The following is a 21,316-nucleotide window of genomic DNA, read 5'->3' on the forward strand; positions in this document are numbered from 1 at the left end:
CACTAGGGTCGAGACAGATGACCCGATAGAGCTTGAGCTTCCACCAGTGCCGAGTTTAGTCGGCAAGGTGACGACCATGGAGCCTACTTCCGGGGCGATGGTGGGTTCTGTTGGGATGGCCGCGGTTTTGGGAGACCCTGGGCAGGAGGTGCACCACACCCACATACCACTGCCGGACCTTTCGCCGGCGGGAGGGGCGCCTGGAAAGGAGATCCACGGCGCGCTTCCCAATTCCACATCTCCGGTCGAGTTGGGGGTGAGATGCGGGCAGGAGTCCCGTGTTGTAGCCCCTCTGCAGCTTGGCACCGAGCAGGGCGGCCGAGGTACGATGACTACCACGGCTGATAAGGGGGACGAGATTTGTGAGCAGGCGGCTCCAAGGTCCTCTGTCCCCTTGTCATCCACACCGGCAGTTCCCTCCATCACGCCTCTTCCTCCTTCACCGATGTTACGGGAGGGGCGTGGGAGTCCTGACCACACCCCGCGCGAGAGGACCACAGAGGAGCTCATCGCTTTTGGTGGGATTACGGATCCGGTGTCGGCTGGCAGGCGTGTCAGCAACCGGATCCAGGGACAGCCGGATGCGGATGACTTTCAGCTAGCGCGGGCCAAGAGGGCTGCCATGCTTCGTCATGCCGAGACTACTGCAGGTATGTCATTTGATATACGTTGTTCAATTTTACATTTTTCTGAGAATGAGTTAGTTGATAAGGCAAACGACTTAGGCATTTCTTTGGGGTCAAATGATACCGAGGTCGTCAAATCCGTCAATGATCTTCTAGACATGGAAGCGGAGAGGGCTTCTGAGATCATTCGTAATCTTGCCGCTATCCAACCTATGAATGACAATGACATGAATAGTTTAGGAATTACTGATCTTGCAAATATCTGCAACAACCTTTTGCCTAGTGTCGATACTGAAGATGAGGAGGAAGTTGAGACCACAGATACAGTAGCGCCTCTCCTGACAGAGGAGGCAGTGTCTGTTATTGATGATAATATCGTTCCACAGGGTGTTGGGGAGAAGACCAAACGACCCTGGAAGCGAAAAATTTATCCTGCTTCGGTGATTTGGATCACAACAAGTACGACTCCATCAACCCCGTTCACTTGAACGCTTCTGCTTAGCGATCTACAAGGGTATGTAGATGCACTCTCCTTCCCTCGTTGCTAGATTACTCCATAGATTGATCTTGGTGATGCGTAGAAAATTTTGAATTTCTGCTACGTTCCCCAACATTCAAACCCTCTCCAGTGGTATCGATTTTGATTGGCACATCTTACCACCTAGAGGAAGATCCGGCGGGATTTTACTAGGAGTACGGTGCGAGACGCTCGAGGTACTTAATGTAGTGCAAGGAGACTTTTTAGTTAAATGCAGGGTGAGATCGAAATTGGTCGGGTTCCAATGGTCGCTAGTTGCGGTTTATGGGGCAGTGCAACCTGAATTTAAACCTGATTTTCTTGCCGATTTAGTGCGGATTTGTGGAGACGAAAATCTGCCACTACTAGTCGGGGGGGGGGGGATTTTAATATAATTCGGAGAAGAGAAGAAAAGAATAATGACAATTTCGACGGACGGTGGTCTATGATGTTTAACATGATTATCGAGAGCCTCAATCTGAGAGAAATTGAGCTCACTGGTAGATAGTTCACATGGGCCAACTCGCTACCTGTTCCCACTTATGAAAAGCTGGACAGGGTACTTGCTAGTGTGGAATGGGAACAAAAATATCCGTTGGTGTCGGTTCATGCGATGCAAAGAGCAATCTCGGATCATACACCACTCTTCTTAGATTCGGGAGAGGCTACCCATGTTGCAAACAAAAATACCTTCTCCTTCGAGCAAAGCTGGTTTGAGCGAGAAGGATTTATGGAGATGATTGCACGTGAGTGGGCTAAGCCGGTTATGGGAAGGACACATGTTGAGAGATGGCAAAATAAGATTAGACACTTACGACAATTTCTGAGAGGATGGGCCAGGAATGAGAGTGGGATTTATAAGCAGAAAAAAGAACGTCTAACGCAACTCATTGAGGCACTCGATGTAAAGGCTGAAACCACTCTTCTCTCAGTCTATGAACATCGAACCAAGTCCAAAGCTGAGCAAGGCCTACGTGCTCTCCTGAGAGAGGAGGAGCTCAAGTGGGCGTTGCGTGCGAAAACGCTTAAGGTTGTCCAAGGGGACGACAACACACAATGCTTCCATATGGTTGCAAATGGTAAACATAGGAAGAAGAAAATCATACAGCTGGAACAGGGCGAGGGAACAATAGTGGGGCATGATAATTTAAAATCGTATATCTCCAACTATTATAAAAGTTTGTTCGGACCTCCCAATACTTCCACGGTGTCTCTTGATGAGTCTGTGATTGATGATATACCTCAATTACAGGCAGCGGAGAATGATGTTCTCTCTGCACCATTTACTGAAAAAGAAGTTCATTTGGCCATAACTCAAATGAAGCCGAATAAAGCACCGGGACCAGATGGGTTTCCAGCTGAATTCTATAAGAAATGTTGGCACATCATTAAATATGATCTTATGCCTATGTTTCATGATTTCTTCGAAGGCCATTTGAAGTTGTTTCATCTAAATTTGGGTACGATAACGTTATTATCGAAGAAGAAGGAGGCGGTCCGCATAGAACAATTTCGACCCATTTGCCTGCTGAATGTGAGTTTCAAAATCTTCACAAAGGTTGGAACCAATAGATTGACAAAAATTGCTCACTCAGTGATTCAACCTAGTCAGACAGCTTTCATGTCGGGACGACACATACTCGAAGGAGTAGTTGTCTTACATGAAACTCTTCATGAGATTCACTCGAAGAAACTAAATGGGGTTATCTTAAAAGTGGATTTCGAGAAGGCTTATGATAAGGTAAAATGGCCTTTTCTTCAGCAGGCAATGCGCATGAAAGGTTTTAGTGAAACCTGGAGGCACCAGGTCTATACTCAAGTCCAGAAGGGTAGTGTCGGAATTAAGGTGAACGATGACATTGGTCACTATTTCCAGACGCATAAGGGGCTGCGACAAGGGGATTCCATGTCACCCCTTCTGTTCAATATTGTGGCAGATATGTTGGCCATCATTATTGGCAGGGCCAAGCAACATGGGCATGTAGAGGGTCTAGTTCCTCATCTGGTTGATGGAGGGGTGTCCATTCTACAATATGCTGATGACACTATCCTTTTCATGGAACATGACATGGCTAAGGCACGTAATATGAAACTTATCTTATGTCTATTCGAACAATTGTCTGGCTTAAAGATCAATTTCCATAAGAGCGAGGTGTTCTATTTTGGAAAGGCAAAAGACAAGGAACACACTTACAGACAATTGTTTGGATGCGAGTTAGGTGCCTTACCATTCAGTTACTTGGGTATTCCGATTCATCACCGTAAATTATCTAATAAAGAACGGAAAGTAATTGAAGAACGAATCAAAAAAAACTCAGCTGCTGGAAGGGCAAGTTGATGTCATATGGGGGCCGATTAGTTCTGATCAACTCAGTACTAACGAGCATGCCAATGTTTTTACTTTCGTTCTTCGAAATTCCGAAAGGGGTCCGAAAGCAACGTGATTTCTTTAGATCTCGATTCTTTTGGCAGTCTGATGAGGCCAAGAGGAAATACCGTCTCGCGTGTTGGGATATCCTTTGTCGACCTAAAGACCAAGGGGGTCTCGGTATTGAGAACTTGGAAATTAAGAATAAATGTATTATGAGCAAATGGTTGTACAGGTTAGGGACAGAGCCGGAGGGCATGTGGTCTCAAATCCTGCGCAATAAGTACTTGCACTCGAAAACGCTAGCACAGACTACCACCAGACCAACTGATTCACCATTCTGGAAGGGACTTATGCGAATGAAGGATCTGTTCTTTCGTAGGTTCAAATTCTTGGTTGGCAACGGGATGTCAACGAGATTTTGGGAGGATACATGGTTAGGAGAGACACCCTTGGCCTTACAATATCCTACCCTTTACAATATTGTGCAACGTAAGGAAGATTACATAGGTATCGTCCTTCAAACTATTCTCTTGAATATCTAGTTCAGACGTACGTTAGTAGGTGCGAGATGGACAGCCTGGTTGCACTTGGTCCGGAGATTGATTGAAGTTCGACTCTCCGACGTGCCGGATTCTACACAATGGAAGTTAACTAAAAATGGGATATTTACGGTAAAATCCTTTTATACGGATTTGATTAATTTTGGCCCCCTCTCAAGGTCACTTCATATATGGAAGGTTAAGGTTCCTTTGCGGATTAAAATTTTCATGTGGTTTGTCTACAAGCAAGTTATACTCACAAAGGAAAACTTAATTAAGAGGCGATGGGTAGGCAACTCACGGTGTTGCTTTTGTGCTCAAGATGAGACAATACAACATTTATTCATTGAATGCCCCTTGCCAAATTACTGTGGAGAACGATTCGTATAGCTTTTGATATTAATCCCCCAATAGGTATTGCGTCTTTGTTTGGGACGTGGTTGGCTGGAGTTGAACAGATCACGGCGGCTCGTATTCGGATTGGAATATGTGCGCTATTATGGGCTATATGGAACTGCAGAAACGATATAATTTTTAACAGACAACACAACTTAACTTTTTTGCAGGTTATCTTCAGAGCTACAGCTTGGATCCGTACGTGGTCCTTACTCACTCCTATGGACTCCAGGGAGTCTTTGGTTACTGGGTGCAACCAGTGGGAGATGGTGGCTCGGGCTATATTCAACCGGTTCGGATGGCGTTCACATAACAGGATAGAGGGCTAGAGAGCTTGTCCTTATTATCACCGTATCGGTTGTTTGTTTTAGGCCATTTCTATGTTTTTGCTCCGTTTGCGAGCTGTAAGACCTTTATGATGATACTTCTTGCATTTTTAATAAAAGGGGCCGCATGCATCATCATGATGCAGAGGCCGGGGGTATACCTTCATTTCCAAAAAAAAGAAGAGCACCCTGCGCGTCCGAACACAGTATCTTCCATTGCATTATCAGTGAGCCCACCAAGTCCAGGACACACACATGCCTCGCCATTTTCGCCTCTGGAAGACAAAATCATTTCGAAGCAACCATAAGCCCCACAAGGTTGCAGAAGTAACCAAATTAACATCTTCAATTTTTTAAGATTATGTAGAGGTTTTAAGGATTCAAAAGAGCCAACCATGCGGACGCCATCTGAAGCCATTGCTCCGGAATCCACGTCCAGACCACCACCGTCCGTCCACATCATGGAGCACCAACCTCGAGAGGAGGAAAGAAGGGTGTCTCCTTCCCTTCCTAGCCCGGCATCAGTCACGGGATCTGGGTCGATGCCCCCCACAGTAGGAGGCGTCCACACTTGCGTTCCCAGGCAGTCTAGGTGGACCGGGGAGGGGGGGACACAACCCCGTGACTCCCGACGACCGCCGCGGCTCGCACGGTGCCTCAACCGTGGTCACCGGCACCGATCCGCATGACAGGATATTGAAGACCCGACCATCACCAGCACTGACCACCGCACCCACGCGGGCACCACCCAGGCCAAGCCCAATCTCACCTACCCGGTGCATCCGCATCGACCCACCCCGAGCCCAAACCTAGCACACCCGAGGTGTCTTACCCTCATTGGAGGGATGCGTACGTGTTATATAGCAGGGGGGCTTATCCCTGAATATGCATACAAGATCGTTGGAGTTACATTCTTTTTTTTGCTGGCGTTTGTGTTGTTTTGGGCTGTTTTTTTCAATGAGCACATATTTGGCTCAATCGATTCTTCAAGGGGCCAAAGTGCATTCATGTGCGCTATAGCCTTTGCTCTTTGCTCTTTTATTTTATTTCTTTTGTTTTCCCTTCTTTATTAGTTGGTGTTAATGTTTTCTTTTGTGGGTATTTTTTGGATGTTGGGTGACTGTAAATATATGCACACAAATACTATAAAATATGTAGCAAAATTTATTATTATATGATTATTCTTTTTATATTACAAAAGTGCAATTTCGGGGTAAAATTGCGTGCAAGGTTTTTTGTTCCACTATCATATGCTTATTTTGCGTATATAGAAAAACGCAATAAATTGTGAGCAAAATTTCTCATTATATTATTTTATTGTTTTCATCTTTTCCTTCTTAAAGGGTAATACCAATGGCAATAATTCATTCATTCTTATAAAATATATTTTTATTTTGTGTGTGTAGGTATACGTGTACTTACTAAATAATATATGTTTAAATTATAGTAGAATACAAAAGTTGCAGTATTATATGCTTATTATTTATGTGCAATTCTAGTGCAACATTGTGTGCTTAAAGTTTTTTATTTTCTTTCTTCTGAAAGGGTTTCATTCTTCCTTAGAAAACTTCACTATTTTCATTTTGCTTTATTATATTATATTTTATTTTGTGTTACTTTTCATTTTTTTTTTGTAAGGGTAATACCGATATCACTAACCCATTACTTTTTTGAAACACTCTCCCCCATTTTTTTGTTATTATATGCTTCTTTCTGCATATTATAAACATACAATTTATGTGTAAATTGTGTGTAAATTTTGTCATTATTTGTTTTAGTTTTTCATTTAAAGTTTTTAAAAGGGTAATACCAATCCCACAAACTAATTCCTTTTTAGAAAATTTCCTTTTTTGCATAAATTCCACTCCTATATGTTTACTCTTGTACACATTGCACAAAACGTAATTTTTCTGTAAATTGCATGCAATTTTTTCCCATTATTTTGTGCATTAACTAATTCACTCTCCATTAGAAAACCTTTTATTTCATCAACGGGCTGTTGTTTTGCGTCGGCCCAAGAACTGTTGTGGGCTTCTATTGGTTTGGGCTGTTTTCCACAAAATCGACTGATTCTAAATTTGGGCCAGTCAATTCTGTTTGTCCGTTTGATCTAAAATTAAGGGCTGATCCAAAAATCGGCTGACCATAATTCATTTTAAGTCGACTAGCCAGCCCCATTATCATACACGACATTCTTAAGAGAAGACTCAAGTCACAAAAATTTTAAACTACTAAGCAATGTGTCCCACAGTGTCCACACCAATCCTTGAGTGTTAGGCTAAGGAAGTGGTAAGTTTGATGGAAAACCAAAACAAAATTTAGAGAAACATCTAAAAACGAAGCCCTTCCGCTGGCAAGGGCTGGCATCCACCACGCTCCAATGGCGCTAAGGCCGCTAGAGATGAGGCAATTACTCCCTCCGTCTCGCAATATACTATATATGTTATTACATCCAAAATATACGGCATAATACATGGCATTCTTAAGAGAAGACTAATAGGCTAAGGAAATGTGACTTTGATGGAACAGCACTAAGCAATGTGTCAAAAAAAAAGTGTCCACAGTGCACACCAATCCTTGAGTGTTAGGCTAAGGAAATGTGACTTTGATGGAAAGCACACATAGGCAAGGGATGCACCGGTATCTGGACACGTGATGGACCCAGTAGTAAATATTCCTTTGTGGAAGGCTTTGGTTATACCTGGGTGGCAAAGCGAAGTTTCTGGTGGGTAGGTGTCTAAAACAACCCTCTGCAAGGAAGCACGCCCGTATCAATCCTTTAATCGGAGACTAGACTAGCGTTAGGAAGGACAAAGGAGACAGACAGAATTTACATCAGAAAAAAAAGGACTTTTTGAAGTTTGAGTGAGGATAATTGTCTTAAATTTCGGAGAATCGGCTGAAAAAACGCGGAATTGTCTTCGCCTTTGTAAGCGAAAATGTCCAGTAAAGCCTATCTCGCTTTTAGCCTTCATGGTGAATGGCCCACCCTTTCTTTGAACCTTGTCAATGATCGAACGAACTTACAGATATGAACTGAGTGCCATTTGATGAGTAAGATCGAACAAGGGAGAGGGATATGGAAAGGATGAAGTAATGAAAGAGGAAGTCATTGCTAGTAGTAACGACTTGTCACGATCCATTGGTTCATATAGAATCCATGTCCTAGGTCTATCAAAAAACATTCTTTTCGCTAAGCGTATATAATAAAATAGAGTGAAAGGGTCCACCCCGAAACCAAGGGGGTACTAACTAACAGCTGAGTCCTCTCCGAACCGCAGGAGATAGTTGCCCATCATACGGCTCACCAACTTCACTTGCCTCTAAGGGGGGCTCGCTCCGGGCAGGTTCGGATCACTTACTATACACGGCCCTACGAAGGGGTTAGGAGCGTTTTCAAGATGATTCTTTCTTTGTCGAGACGAAAAAGGAACCCATCTTTTCGATTGAAAAATGTGAGTCTGTTTTGCCCACTTTATCCATCCCCCTCTATCAAAATGATCAAAAAGGCATTTCAAATGCTTCTTATTCCCGTGTTTGATCTTATCCATCTCTGCCCCGCTTCCATGTGGGCAGAGACCCCTGTAGAGAATGAAGAGGAGCCAAGGATCTTACTCTCAAGAGTGCTTCGATAGGCTCCACTCTCTCCCCTGAATAAGTCAGGCTCCGTTAGCCTGGGCTGAGATGGGGATAACGAGTCGACGATTGAAGCCCCCAACGTTCTGCCAGACACTGGACAGGGGTAAGCTCTGTAAATGTGTAGAGCCAAGTGTGGTGTAGTAGTAGGCACTTCTAGGCCCCTTCCCGGCTACTGGATCACTCCAGTGCTTCGGGTACTACGGACCCTCTGCCATCCATTGCAGCAGAGCCGTTTCATGAGCGGGGGGGCTAAGCGCAGTTCTTTGAATCAAAGGTTTCATGAAATCGAAATCGATTCTTTTTTAGATATCTGGATAGATGGATGGATCTATCTTTCTATTCAGATATCTTTTGCAATCAGCCCCAAATCCTTGATTTGGCCAGGAAACAAAGCACTGCTTTGGGCCCAGGAAGCGAAGGGAATGAGCTCGGCTGCTTCTCCCCCACACTTCTTTATTTCTCCGTGCCCCTTCCGCATGCGCTTCGCGCGCCATTGGCGCTTTGCTCTCCTCTTATTTCTTCATTGGAGGGTTCGGATGGACTTCGCCGTTCTTTCCCAACGAAAATGGAAAGGGCTGTATCACATCGAGATGTCGATTCGTTTTCCGCCCCAAATGAGATGGGGAATTAGTCACCTCTGTCCCTTCATCTTTTTGAAAGGAATCGAGGCCCGGCCCGGCTCGCGTCGTTCCAACAACCGACGGGGAGCACCTCAGTATACGATCGCGCGCAGTAACTGGGAGTCCTATTACACCTAAGGCCAACTTCCATTCACCAAACCCAGGTTCATCTCGTGTAGTGATTGTGGACTCGTACAAGGATATGGAGTCGACGGTTGATGTATCAGACTCGACCCTGTCTTTCGTAGCATGCATTCCCATCTGTGTTGCAACTGATTCGGTAAGCTACGTGTCCGGTGCACGGAAAACTGCCTTCGGTCTCCCAACCTTACTCATGGCAACCTTCCGGCCGCCCAACGACCTATAACGCTAGTCACTACTCCCACTGGGGCTAGGAAGTAAGCCCCACAACCCAAAGCGGCGAAGAACAAATAGAATTTGCTACAAAAGCCGGCTAACGGGGGTATTCCTGCGTATGAGAACATTGTAATGGAGAAGGTCATAGCCGAAATAGGATTCGTTTTGGCTAGAGCGCCCAAATCCGCTATATATTTGACACGGGTTTGCCGTAATGCTGGAACTATGGCGAATGCATCTATCGTCATTGATGCATAAATAAATATACCAATTAGTAGTGATTGAATTCCTTCTATGGTTCCACATGAGAAACCAGTACGAATATAACCTACATGTCCAATCGAACTATGAGCTAGAGGTCTTTTGACTTTCGTTTGGGCCATGGCGGCCAGTGCTCCTAAGATCATAGAAGCAATGCTGCAGAAAAAGAAGATTTGTTGTAATGTACCCCCATAGGAAGCAACAATAGAAACACGTGACATATTTGCAGAAATAGAGATTTTAGGCGCAATAGAAAGGAATGCTGTCACCGGGGTGGGTGAACCCTCATAGATATCAGGTGCCCACATATATAGAGTCAAAAGAGAGATTGAGTCCGAGGGAGAGGGGGGTTTTCTTGGGGCTCGAGAGATTGAATAGATAGGGCCCCACAAGTTGTTAATTCGCCGCTGGGGAATTCACACAAAAGGGAAGGACTTATTCTCAACGAAAAAAGTGCTCTCTGAACCGAACGTGAAAGTTGTTTTCCATCAGACGGCTGTTCACGTAACTCCACTCTCGGCTTGGATTATATATCCATTTGGTCCGCTCTCGGCCATTCCACACGCTGCCTAGCAGAGACGTGGTTATCTGAAGTGGATTCTCTCTTTTGTAGTAGATGCCGAACCTGCTGCTCAGTGGGCGGGCGCAGCAGCTACATGGACCCCTTTCTTTATGTTGTTGCCAGCGCTTTCCCGGGCCGAGCCGGAATTCTTTATTAGAACGTCGGCAGGCAAAGCCCGAAGGAAGGCTGCTATCCCCTCGGCCTTCTTCCTTTTCGATGAAAAACAAATCGACATCTCAATCTCCGAAAGCGTTTTCCTTACCCAGCTAATATCCCCCCTTCGTCGAGCCTTTCCTTTAGTGGTAAGGGATATGCACCTTATCTGAACGTCGGCAGGCATTCCGGAATTCTCCTTTTTTGGCCCCGGGTGAACATAGGCTCAAACATGATTGGAGGGGTCCTAGCTACGCCATGCGTTCAATAAAAAAAAAGCAAGCCTCTGGGAAGCTGCAGGGATTACAAAAAGAGGGTGCTTTCCTGTGTTGCACTGAAAAAAGGACAAAGGAGAAGACGCTCTTCGACTTTCTTTCTTCCTCCCGCGCCCGCCTAAGCCCGGCCCGCGTTAGAGGGGAAGATTAGCAAAGCGGAAAAAGACAGAGGGAGGGGGAGCTGCATCTTATTCTCTTCGCGAGAACTTCAGGATCGGAGAAGCATTCGGAAGGGGCGAGGCCTTCATTTCGTTGGCAGAAGCAGAAACGATCCAATCCATTCGGGGCTTCGGGGAACCCAAAAACGAACTCTGTTTACTTTTTTCATAGATAGATGATATATATAGGAATAATATATACATCCCTTTACTTGAGATGTCTATGTATCTATTTTGGAATCATCTCCCGATTCTCTTTTTTTTCTAATTCGCACTGCTCTTTCTCTCTAAATTGCATCAAAGAAAATAGAGAGAGAGAGAGAGCAGATGGATCCTATCCCCTATAACGAACACTCATTCCTATCTATTGATAGAAAAGAAAGATCTTCGTCACGGACTTTTTCTTTGTTCATTTTTTTTTTTAGATTGGAGGAATTCCTCATATCCAAGGCAGCTCCCCACAAACACCCCACCCATATGACTATGCCCCCTTTTGAATCGACAGTATAGATTGGGCTTCATAGCTACTTTCATTCTAAAGACGAATATTAGTCAATAGGCAGGCTTCTTTCAGTAGCAAACATATTCATTTTCACCGGGCTCCGCGCACCTTTGGTACTTCTGGAGGGCAAGCTGTTTTATAGTGACTTCTTTCTTAGGGTAGGGCGACGAATACTTCCAATTCCGGAAAGGTCATTGGGTCGCCTTTGGAAGCTAAAGCGAAAGTTGTAGAAAGCCGGGAGAAAAAGCGAAAGCTTGCTCGAAACGGCCTATACCCTAACCCTCGGAAGCGAAGACGCAAAGCGTCACTTTTTTCAAAAGGAAGGAGTTTTTTCTGACTGAATCCATCCATAAAGCCGCCAAGGAAACGAAGTTCGTTCCCTTTCATCAAGTGGGTAAGGTAGGCAAACCACTTAAGCTTTGCCTTAGACTGACGGAACAAAGCTAAGAAGTAGGCTGAATGGAAAAAGGAAAGGGACAAGGGCGGTCGTCGCTTGGCGCGAAGGCTGCTGGTTCGGTACGGTACTAAAGGTCCTCGGACTTCCAGGCGGTTTTTCTTTTGGGCTGCTGTGAACCCTTGGATCTCGCCAATACAGCCTCCTATGGTTTTCGTTACCGAGATATCTTTTCTTTTTTCCCAGGGATTTTTTGGGTAATCAGCTCCCATGCTGCAAACAGTCAAATCTGAACCTTGTCGCTCTTCTTTCCTCGTGGGCAGGAAGCACACCAGCAGCGTGCGTTGCGTGATTCCACTGTGTTTTTTGCACTTGACTGGGTGGACAGTTGACCGGAAGATAACTTCGATTCGCCCGGCCAGCAGGCGGGCGGCGTGCTTATCTTGTGTGACAACACTACAGAGCGAGTAGCTCTTCTAGTCGGGCAGCTGTGTGACAACACTCCTGAGAAAGCGGCGCTTTTGTGTAACATGCTATGGTCTCAACGCCCTTACGAGGTAGTGATGAGTTTCACGCGCTCTAAGCCCGGCCCGCGCGCAGTTAGGAGGATTGGCCGCTATCTGAGCGGTACCACCCACCCTACCCTACTACCTATAGGGGGCCGTCCGTCCTACAGCCGCCCGAAAAGGAACTGCAGTAATCTTGAATAGGAATCCTACAGCGATAAAAAGAATCCCCATAAAAATACCACTAGATCGAGCACCAGTGATTTCGTATCCGGTCAAAATCTTGGCTAATTGATCGAAGTGGGTAGCTCCAGTAGACCCATAGATCATGGAACAAATAGGGTGGGTAGGCCCAACCACCACACTACACGTATAGACGCGAACCCCCCTCCTTACCGTACGTGCGACTCTCACCGCATACGGCTCGCACAAAGACTCCAAAATCCATCCCGAGCTTTTTATTCCACCTCTCCCTCCTCTCCAATCCTCGATCAAACTAGCCTTCCCCAGCAAGAAAACGTATCCGCTTTAGCAACAAAGCGCTCATCCCTTGCTTGTTCTTGAGCGCGCAAGGCGCTCAAGACGGTGATTCTTGCTTAAAAAAGGGCTAAAGCACTCCAGCTTCGAAGCTGGAGTTTGCAACTTCAAAACTACAGGTTTTAGCCCTCCTGCTGGGTGGGCGCTTCCTTCGTCTATCGTATGTCTCGCTTGGCTTCGTCCCGAACCAAGGAGGCATGATGGCGGGCGCGTGCGTGTGCCGACTGCAGAGACTACAAGCCGACGCCGGAAGCGACTCGCTTCTATTCTCGATTGGATATAGATGGGGAATCTCTATAGATCGTCTTTTTTCGACAACCTCTCTAAAACGCATACGAGAAAATTGCACTTCACGGCACGGCAAAAAAAAAGAGCTTCGCTCGGTTGGCCCTCCTAGGCTTCCGCCTACTTTCTCTTCTCTTAAGTCTACAACAAGTGGGAGAGGCAGGATTCGAACCTACGTAGAAAACCTTCAACAGATTTACAGTCTGTCGCTTTTGACCGCTCGGCCACTCTCCCCTTCCCGGGGATACGCCCTCCTCAAACAAAGGGTTCCTGAATAAGAAGGATGGCGGCCTTCGTTCTTAAGTTAAGAAGAGCAGATGGAACTATTAGATTTGCTAGCGTTCCGGGAGAATAAATAAGGTCATTTAGTAAGTTCATAACAATCCATTTATGTAAAGCAAGGGGCAAAGCTTCTACGACAGCTTCCCCCTCATTGCCATCGTCGGCCTTCCCCAGCTCCCCTCCTTCGTCGCTTCTGGCTAAGCATCTTTCGGCGGAGGAAAGGAGGCGACTAGTCGCTTCTGGCGAAGCAGCGAGTTCATGAGCAAGTGAATGAACGAGCAGCGAGTGAAGTGCAACAGTCGTAAGTAAGGCTCGCCATGTTCCTAAAAGGAGTGACCATCTTTTCTTCCCTTCTACTGACACTGAGCGAGCAGCAAGCATAGGCAATAGTTTCCGTAGGGGTGGGGCGCAAGCAAGCGTTTTCAGGCTCCGCTAGCTAGCGTACTCTTCTGCTATCAATGAAACCGAAAGAAAAAACCAGTGCCCTTTCGTATAGATCGAGACGCAGTACTTTTTCTTTACTTCTTCCATACTAGGAAGAATGGAAGGAAATCCTTCGATAACACTTCTTCCTTATTTGAAGAAATGATATCCGACGCCCGTGGAAACTCTTTCATTTCAAAAAAGTTCTTCTTCTTAAGAAGCAAATAGCATTTCCTATTGATTTGTCCCCTGGACTAGACCTATGTAGATTCGGAATTATCCGTCGCTACGCTGTTCCCAAGGACTAGCAAAATCGAAATAGCGAAATTCTTGGGTCATCTCAATGGGTTCAGAAACCACACGTTTCTCTGGATCATCATAGCGTACTTCCACATATCCACTCAGAGGAAAGTCTTTTCGTAATGGATGACCCTCGAAACCATAATCTGTTGATATACGGCGTAAATCCGGATGATTGATGGAAGAAACACCAGACATATCCCATACTTCTCGCTCCCACCGGCCGGCTGATGGAAATAGACTGACTACCGGAGATATTCGTGTTACTTCGTCTGCACTTGTTTGTACACGAATGCGTGAGTTATACCGAGTACTCAGTAAATTATGGACAACTTCAAATCTTCGTTTTCGAGAGGGATGATCCACTCCGCAAATATCGATCGAAACTTGAACCCTTGTATAGGTATGCCATTTTAGAAAGCACAACAATGGAAATGGGTAGTCAGTATTGGTATAAGATCTATTCCCATGTTCCGATCTTTTCATTTTATGTACCCATTTCTTGGGTAAAATCTCCCAACTATATTGGAAAATGGATTGGTTATCCATAAATGAAAATAAAGAAAGCTTTATTTTGGTTCCGCTTCTTGCTCTAAGCAGAAAGACTTGTCGGAAATCGCCGGTTGGGTTGGTCCGACCAAGAAAGGCATGGGAGTGGAGAGGCAGAAGTGAAAGACTGGCTACCAATAAAGATCCAAAACTGCACACACACTTTTTAGAGTTATGTATCCAGGATCGGCTGCATGCTCTAGTGTTGAATCGGGTATAGAACCCAGGATGCTTGGTTACAATTCCGAATCCGCTAAACCATCGCTCGGGGAAAAGTATTATACAGAGCATTAGTACTTATTCTGATCCTTTCCTTATATTTAGATTCTAGTAGTTTATTTCAGTCGTATTCGTATCCTTACTGCGGTTTTTTAAGGGTAACAAATAAAAGTATGCAGGTTCTATTTTATTGTTCCGAGACATATGATGATAGCATTGAGAATGAGAAATCTTTGCAAAATGCACGTATTATTAAGGAGTTCTGGAACGATTACTACGCTAAGCTGTTGGATATTGACAAAACGAAAAAGACTTCTAATGTTGATATGTATCAGGATGATGTTAGAAAGTTGTTGATTAATGAAAAGAAGAATCAAAATGGTGTGTTTTCCGATACTGAATTAATAGATTTACAGAATCAAATTGCAAATTGCACAATGAAGTTCGATGAGGATAATCTATTTAAAGTAACTCCTAACATAGTAAAGTTCTTGATTAATAAAGATCAGCCTAACGCTAAGCAATATCTAAAGGGTTGCCTACCAAGTAGCTTACCTATGCTTAAGATGTTTGGTATCTATACGCTTGAGGCTATCATGATTCATGTACTAGGCTTGGTATTCAACACTCTTCAGGAATCATCCGCAGTTAAGGCAGCTAGATTTATAGATCAACTTAATTCAACTGTACGAGAACAAGCAAGGTTTCTACAATACAAAGCACCAGGTAGTGGTAAGGTGGAAGCAGTACTCACTAGTAAGGTAGAATCAGTTAAGGATGTTGTTCAGCCCAAAGGTGCTAGCAAAAAAGAGAAAAAGAAAAAAATGCAGTGTCATTATGATATCGGGAAATACTTGCTCCAATTCATGATTGAAAGAAATGTTCTACATATATCAACAGATAGGGAAAACGGCAAGAAAGGAACCATGTCCTTGCTTTCTTGCCCCCAAGGCAAAAGGAAAAATACCACTCTACGCAACCTCGATGCCACGTACACTACACCCATCGATTCCGACCCTTGGAATACATATATCTGCATATAGAAACACGTAACACATCGCCATCACATACACGGCGGCATACCAGGCCCTGTCCGGCGAGCCATGGACGTCCCCGGCGGCCGGGCGTACGGGGAGGAGCAGGAGGAGGAGCTGGACCCGGCGGTGGATTGGAGGCAGGCCGGCGACGACCAGGACGTGGTGGAGCTCCGGCTGCCGGGGTTCCGCAAGGAGCACGTGCGCGTGCAGGTGGACAACTACGGCGTGCTCCGCGTCACTGGCGGCCGCCCCGCCCGGGGCGGCCGCTGGGTCCGCTTCACCAAGGACCTCCGCCTCCCCGACAACTGCGACGCCGACGGCGTCCGCGCCAGGTTCGAGGACGAGAAGCTGCTCATCAGCCTCCCCATCGTCCCCGGCGGTGAGGCGGACCTGGTACCCACGCCCACGCCGTCGCCCCCGGAGACACTGCCGAGGCCGGCGTTGCAGCCGCCGCCGTCTTCGGCGCCTCCTCCTCCACGCTTGCCTCCGCCTCCCGGGAAGCCCAGCTTCTTCGAGCCGAAGATCCGGCCGCCGGTGCCGCCGCCACGGGCGCCATCATCGCGTTCACGTCCACTTCCTCCGTTTCCGGCTGAGCCCCCCACGGTTTCCGAGCCAAAGCCGCCGCCGGCGAAGCCCGCTGCTTTCGAGCCAAAGCTCCGACCGCCACCGCCACCGCCACCGCCTCCATCACCGCCGCCAATATCACGCCCACTTCCTCCGTTCTCGTCTAGGCCCCCCAGCTTTTTCGAGCCAAAGGAACCGCCGCCGGCGAAATCCACTGCTTTCGAGCCAAAGCTCCGACCACCGCTGCCCCCACCACCGCCTCCAGTGTCACGTCCACTTCCTCCGTTCTCGTCTAGGCCCCCCAGCTTTTTCGAGCCAAAGGAACCGCCGCCGCCTCCACCACAGGAGCCGGCACCGGCACCATTGCCGTCGCGTCCACCGCCACCTCCGCCACCACGTGAACGTGCACGATTACCGTCGTTTCCACCACCACCACCACCACCACCACCCCCTCCTCCTCCTCCGGCGAGGCCCACTTTCTTCGACCCAAAGCTCTGGCTGCCGTGGCGGCATTCAGATCACGCTCGAGACACCCCTCCCGAGCCCGCATTAACAAAGCCTCCCGCCACCGCCGAACGGAAGCCCTGGATACCTCCGGCGATCGTTCCTGGCCCAAGGACGGCCGAGCCGGAGCACGGGCCACCGCCATTGCCACCTCCAAAACAGAGTACAGCCACTCTGCCTCAGCCTAAGTCACCCCCGCTGTCAGATATACCAATCGGCGTCTCATCTCCATCGCCGCCTCCACCACCACCACCACCACGGCCGCCTAGTCATCGTCTCCCGGAAGCAAAGGCGAAGACGAAGAAGAAGCATCGCAAGGTGCAAGACGAAGACGGCAAGGTAAGGTTGCCACTGCTGGAGAAGATGAAGAAGCAAGAGGAGAAGAGGATGGAGGACAAGAAAGCGAGGGAGGCGGCGAACGGTGGAAGACAGCCGACTGAGCACGAGGATTGGGACGTGTCACCAAAGCTGCTGCCGGCGAGCGAGGATCCAGGGACGCCGCCGACGACGGAGCTGGTGACGAACATGGCGGCCGCGGTGGTGGTGCTGGTGGGGATCGCGCTGTCAGTTTGGCGCACCATGAGCAGCAGCTAGCAGCTCCTGCCACCATAAGGCTAATGAGTGCACACTGTTAATTATCTGCTGAAGTTAAACTTACTAACTAATTGTACATGTACTGTACAATGTAAATAACCGTGCACTGTTAATTATCTGCCCAAGTTAAGCTACTAACTAATTGTACATATATGTACAACGTAAATAACACATGCAATCGTTTATATCAGACTTTGTTTGATCTGCAAGAGACATAAAGTTTAACACTCAGCATTGCTATTTACTACTCCCTCCGTAAACTAATATAAGAGCATTTAGAATACTAAAGTAGTGATCTAAACACTCTTATATTAGTTTACAGAGGGAGTACATGCTTGGACTAGTTGTGAACTAACATGGACCGGCCTATAATGTTGTAAATAAACTCGAAAGTTAGTCGTTCACTTATTCCTGCTAATTTCATTGGTTGTTGTCTTCAGATGAGCAGGTTCCACCTCCAGCCAATGCCGATGCCAATGCCACTTCCAGTTGCCTAAAATTTCGGCAAGTGATCAACATAAATACATTTGTTAGAATTAACCGCAACATGGAAACAATGAAATAAAAATGCAATGGTACCTCTTGGTGATGAGCCTTGAGCTTCCACTCGGCATGGCTGTCAAGGATTTGGACTTGGGATGGGTTCCTATTGCAGTTGCAGCTGCAGCTCCAGAAGGTCCGCCTCCAACCATAGTTGATAGTCTGTCCAATAAGAAATTCGTGGGATAAAATAAATGCAATATTGCAAGAAATGTAATAACAATAATACCTTTTGATAATGGGCTCTAGGGTTTCATTCCCTAGGGTAGGCAAGGGGGCAGGCAAAGGCACAACTCGATCCAATGCACTTGCTGGTGTGGCTCGCAGATCCTCCTTGCTTGGACCTACTACATGACAATGCCATGAGACAGCCAACATGAAACTATAATGATGCAATAATGTAGGGAAAAGCTATCTAACCTTCTTTGCTCGCAAAAGTAAATCCACCTTTGCGTGGATGCAAGACGCCCGTATGAGAGGAGCACCTCTTACATGTAGTGTCAACATCATAATCATCTAAAGACAGATCGAAGACATATCAGATTCGTTCCTAGTTACTAAAGACTAGTGAATAACTTTGCTTGATGGCATACAAACGAGAAGAAGAAGAAGAAGAAGACGAAGAAGAAGAAGAAGAAGAAACCTAATTGGTTAAAATTCAGAACGCCTGCAGCTAGCCGGATTGGTGGTTGGTCGACCCGTTGCTCTGCGGTCGCGTGGGAACTGGGCAGCGGCCGGCGGGTTGTGGAGTTGGACGGAGCGTCGTGGGCCAGGCGAGGCGGGGTTATAACAAGGCAAGGGTCTCCGTCTCTGTTGAATTGGAGCCGGGGTCGGGGTCGGGGTCGGGCCCCAAGTCTGTTGGAACGAAACCACGACTCCTTGTTCGGCTTCAACTCAAACACAGGTCTCGCCGTGTCTCGCGTCTGTGCGTGTTACGCGGGCGTGTTCGAGCTAACCAATCACAGTGCGCGCGCGACGACGAAGCGTTTTTTCTTTCATCAGTCCTGAGGTCTACATCCCGGCGTCGTTACGTTGGGCTCTTATATATGGTGTCTATGCATTGGAATCTTGCCTGCTGGCCCCGCAGCAGCAGCAGCAACAACAACAATAATCATCATCATCATCATCATCATCATCTTGACTGCTGATTAGATTGGAAGTTCCTGAAGATCGTGCAAGTTTTCCGTCCCAACGTTGTCTTCTGCAGCGGTCGGTGTTTTGTCCCGACGTTGGTTTCGCCGGCGATCGGTTTTTCTATCCTGCGGTGCTTGCCGCCCTCTCAGCAAGGTTTGCAGAGTCTTGATCTCCGTCCACTCTACTCCTTGCGAATTAGGGTCTGGACGTACGTCGGTTTGGCTGGTGTTTTTTGGATGTTCGGAAGATTATTGTTGAAGTAATCATAGCCGGGAACAATGAAGCTTGTATTAAGTTGGAAAAATTGTCGGGGCATCTTAGGAGCCCCGAGAGTCCATTCGCTTCTAAATATTCAGAGGCGCCATGAACCAAATGGGTTTTTTCTCTCCGAATCGCATTTGGATGAAGAAGGGGCAGAGGGTTTGATGAAGAAACGGTATATGGATCATATGATCATCGTTGCTCTGAGTCTTGAGGGAAGAAAGGGTGGTTTGCTATTAGTCTGGAAGAAGGAGGTGCCCGGACTACCACCTTAGATTTCATCGGTGTTTCTGTTGTTGCTGGTCGTGGTTGAAAAATTGCCTAATAAAATTATAACACTGAAACTGGTTGAAACTTGGTTTAAAAAATCATGTATTTGAAAAATAATGTATTTGAAAATAAGTTAAGAATCCCGCAAAAAAAAGTTAAGAAAGGAAACATAAAAAAGAAAAAGAAAAAAGAAAAACCAAAGGGAAAATAGAAAACCGACTAAAAGAAATTCAAAGAAAAAGGTCGCAGAACCTTTTTTTTAAGAAGTAGGACACAGAACCGGGTGCTCCTAATCCACGCTTCAAGCGCCCGTTCGCACACCGGCGCACACGTAGCCGGTTAGTTGGGCCAGCCCAACATTCCTCCTGGCTTGACGCTTAGTTCGCAGCACAGTTTGATAGCACAACGAACTATAGCAGCCTGTAGCATCACTCGGCTGTAGCGCTTTTTCTGTGGACAGCTCGCCTGTAGCATTGATCCCTTTTTTCAACCAACTGTCGCGTTAGCATTTCTAAAAAAACTGGCTCATTCACTTTGTTTCAAAAACTTGGATCTGAAAAAGGTTCCCGATTACGGAATAAAAGTTCAAAATTTTGAATAAAGTTCATGGAATTCAGAACAAGTTCATAGATCTTTCAGGAAAAGGTCCATCGAATTTGGAATAAATTCCATCAATTTTGAAAAAAGTTCATCGATTTTGAAAAATATGTCATCATCTTTAAAAACCTGTTCATCGAATTTGAAAAGTTCATAAATTGTGAAAAAACAAATCATCAATTTTGGGAAAAACATCGAATTTCAAAAAAAGTTCATCGATATTGAAAAAAAATCATCAATTTCAAAAGTCATTGATTTAAAAAAAATTGCAAGTTGATTTTTTTTCATCAAATAAGGAAGATGGAAAAACAGAAAACGAAAAACGGGAAATGAAAAGAAGGAGAGTTATGTAACTTATCAGATCGGGCTAAGAGGCATTGTGGTTAGTCAAGCGTAACTTGATGCGGGACGTCCCTGGTTTGATTCACTCCACATGCGTGCTTTTTTGCGTTATAAGAAACAGATAACAAAAGAGGAGTTGGGCCGGCCCATTGCAGGAGGGCTGTGTGCACCCGTTTGCAAATTGCATACAAACGGGCGCATGAAGCGCCAAATAGAAAACACCCACAGAACCTTCCTCGGACTACCTAAACCGGAGTACCCAAAAACGTGCTAAATGGACCGACCCGCTTCAATGCTCCCAAAATCCTATTCTGTTAACCCGTGCACATCCCCACTCAACTTTATGTCCGGAGTACCATTTAGCTTTTTTTATTTACTGTAAAAAAGATAAAGACGAAAGGGGAGTTGTGTCGGTCCAGCGCGAGAGGGCTGTGTGTACCTGTTTTCAAAATGCATACAAGTGGGCGCATGAAGCGCCAAACTGGAAACACCCACAGAACCTTCCTCAGGCTTCCTAAACGGGAATATCCAAAACCATGCTAAATGGGCTGGCCCACTTCAATGCTCCTAAAATCCTATTTTCTGTAAACCGGTGCACACCTCCACTCCATTTTGGGCTCAAACCATTTAGCTTTTTTCTTTACTTCTCGACAGGAATTCGGCCATTCCGAAACAC

At 46.2% G+C, this 21,316-nt stretch overlaps 2 protein-coding genes and 1 non-coding gene across 5 annotated transcripts; all 3 read right to left on the bottom strand.

The window, feature by feature from the left end:
- Positions 1–7,759: 7,759 nt before the first annotated feature.
- Positions 7,760–13,181, bottom strand: LOC123102063 (NADH-ubiquinone oxidoreductase chain 2). 3 transcript variants are annotated; one of them, XM_044523340.1, is made up of 3 exons: positions 12,379–13,175; positions 9,391–9,962; positions 7,760–7,987 (listed from the first exon to the last, which is right to left on the bottom strand). In XM_044523340.1, the coding sequence occupies exons 1-3, from the start codon at positions 12,530–12,532 to the stop codon at positions 7,799–7,801; spliced, it is 915 nt and encodes a 304-aa protein (XP_044379275.1). In that variant the 5' UTR covers positions 12,533–13,175; the 3' UTR covers positions 7,760–7,798. The 3 variants fall into 3 exon arrangements, with proteins under 3 accessions (XP_044379275.1, XP_044379277.1, XP_044379276.1); XM_044523342.1 differs by having other exon boundaries at positions 7,760–9,962; positions 12,379–13,181; XM_044523341.1 differs by lacking the exon at positions 12,379–13,175 and having other exon boundaries at positions 9,391–12,372.
- TRNAY-GUA (transfer RNA tyrosine (anticodon GUA)) lies at positions 13,176–13,258 on the bottom strand. The gene has a single exon. It is a non-coding gene; the product is annotated as a tRNA-Tyr (tRNA).
- A 693-nt stretch (positions 13,259–13,951) lies between these two features.
- LOC123102065 (NADH dehydrogenase [ubiquinone] iron-sulfur protein 3-like) lies at positions 13,952–14,911 on the bottom strand. The gene has a single exon (XM_044523343.1). The coding sequence runs from the start codon at positions 14,867–14,869 to the stop codon at positions 14,006–14,008; it is 864 nt and encodes a 287-aa protein (XP_044379278.1). The 5' UTR covers positions 14,870–14,911; the 3' UTR covers positions 13,952–14,005.
- Between the last annotated feature and the right edge of the window lie 6,405 nt (positions 14,912–21,316).

This window comes from Triticum aestivum, chromosome 5A, assembly GCF_018294505.1.
Source record: "Triticum aestivum cultivar Chinese Spring chromosome 5A, IWGSC CS RefSeq v2.1, whole genome shotgun sequence".
Classification (NCBI taxonomy): domain Eukaryota; kingdom Viridiplantae; phylum Streptophyta; class Magnoliopsida; order Poales; family Poaceae; genus Triticum; species Triticum aestivum.

Bases quoted from the DNA above. Each gene is read 5' to 3' on its own strand.
- LOC123102063 (XM_044523340.1), bottom strand. From the start codon at position 12,532: ATGATCTATGGGTCTACTGGAGCTACCCACTTCGATCAATTAGCCAAG. The intron at 9,963-12,378 runs GGGCGGCTGTAG...TTTTGACTCTAT, and splicing joins GATTACTGCAGTTCCTTTTC to ATATGTGGGCACCTGATATC. The intron at 7,988-9,390 runs TGGGCGGCCGGA...CCTTTCACTCTA, and splicing joins TGACTAGCGTTATAGGTCGT to TTTTATTATATACGCTTAGC.
- LOC123102065 (XM_044523343.1), bottom strand. From the start codon at position 14,869: ATGCTCTGTATAATACTTTTCCCCGAGCGATGGTTTAGCGGATTCGGA.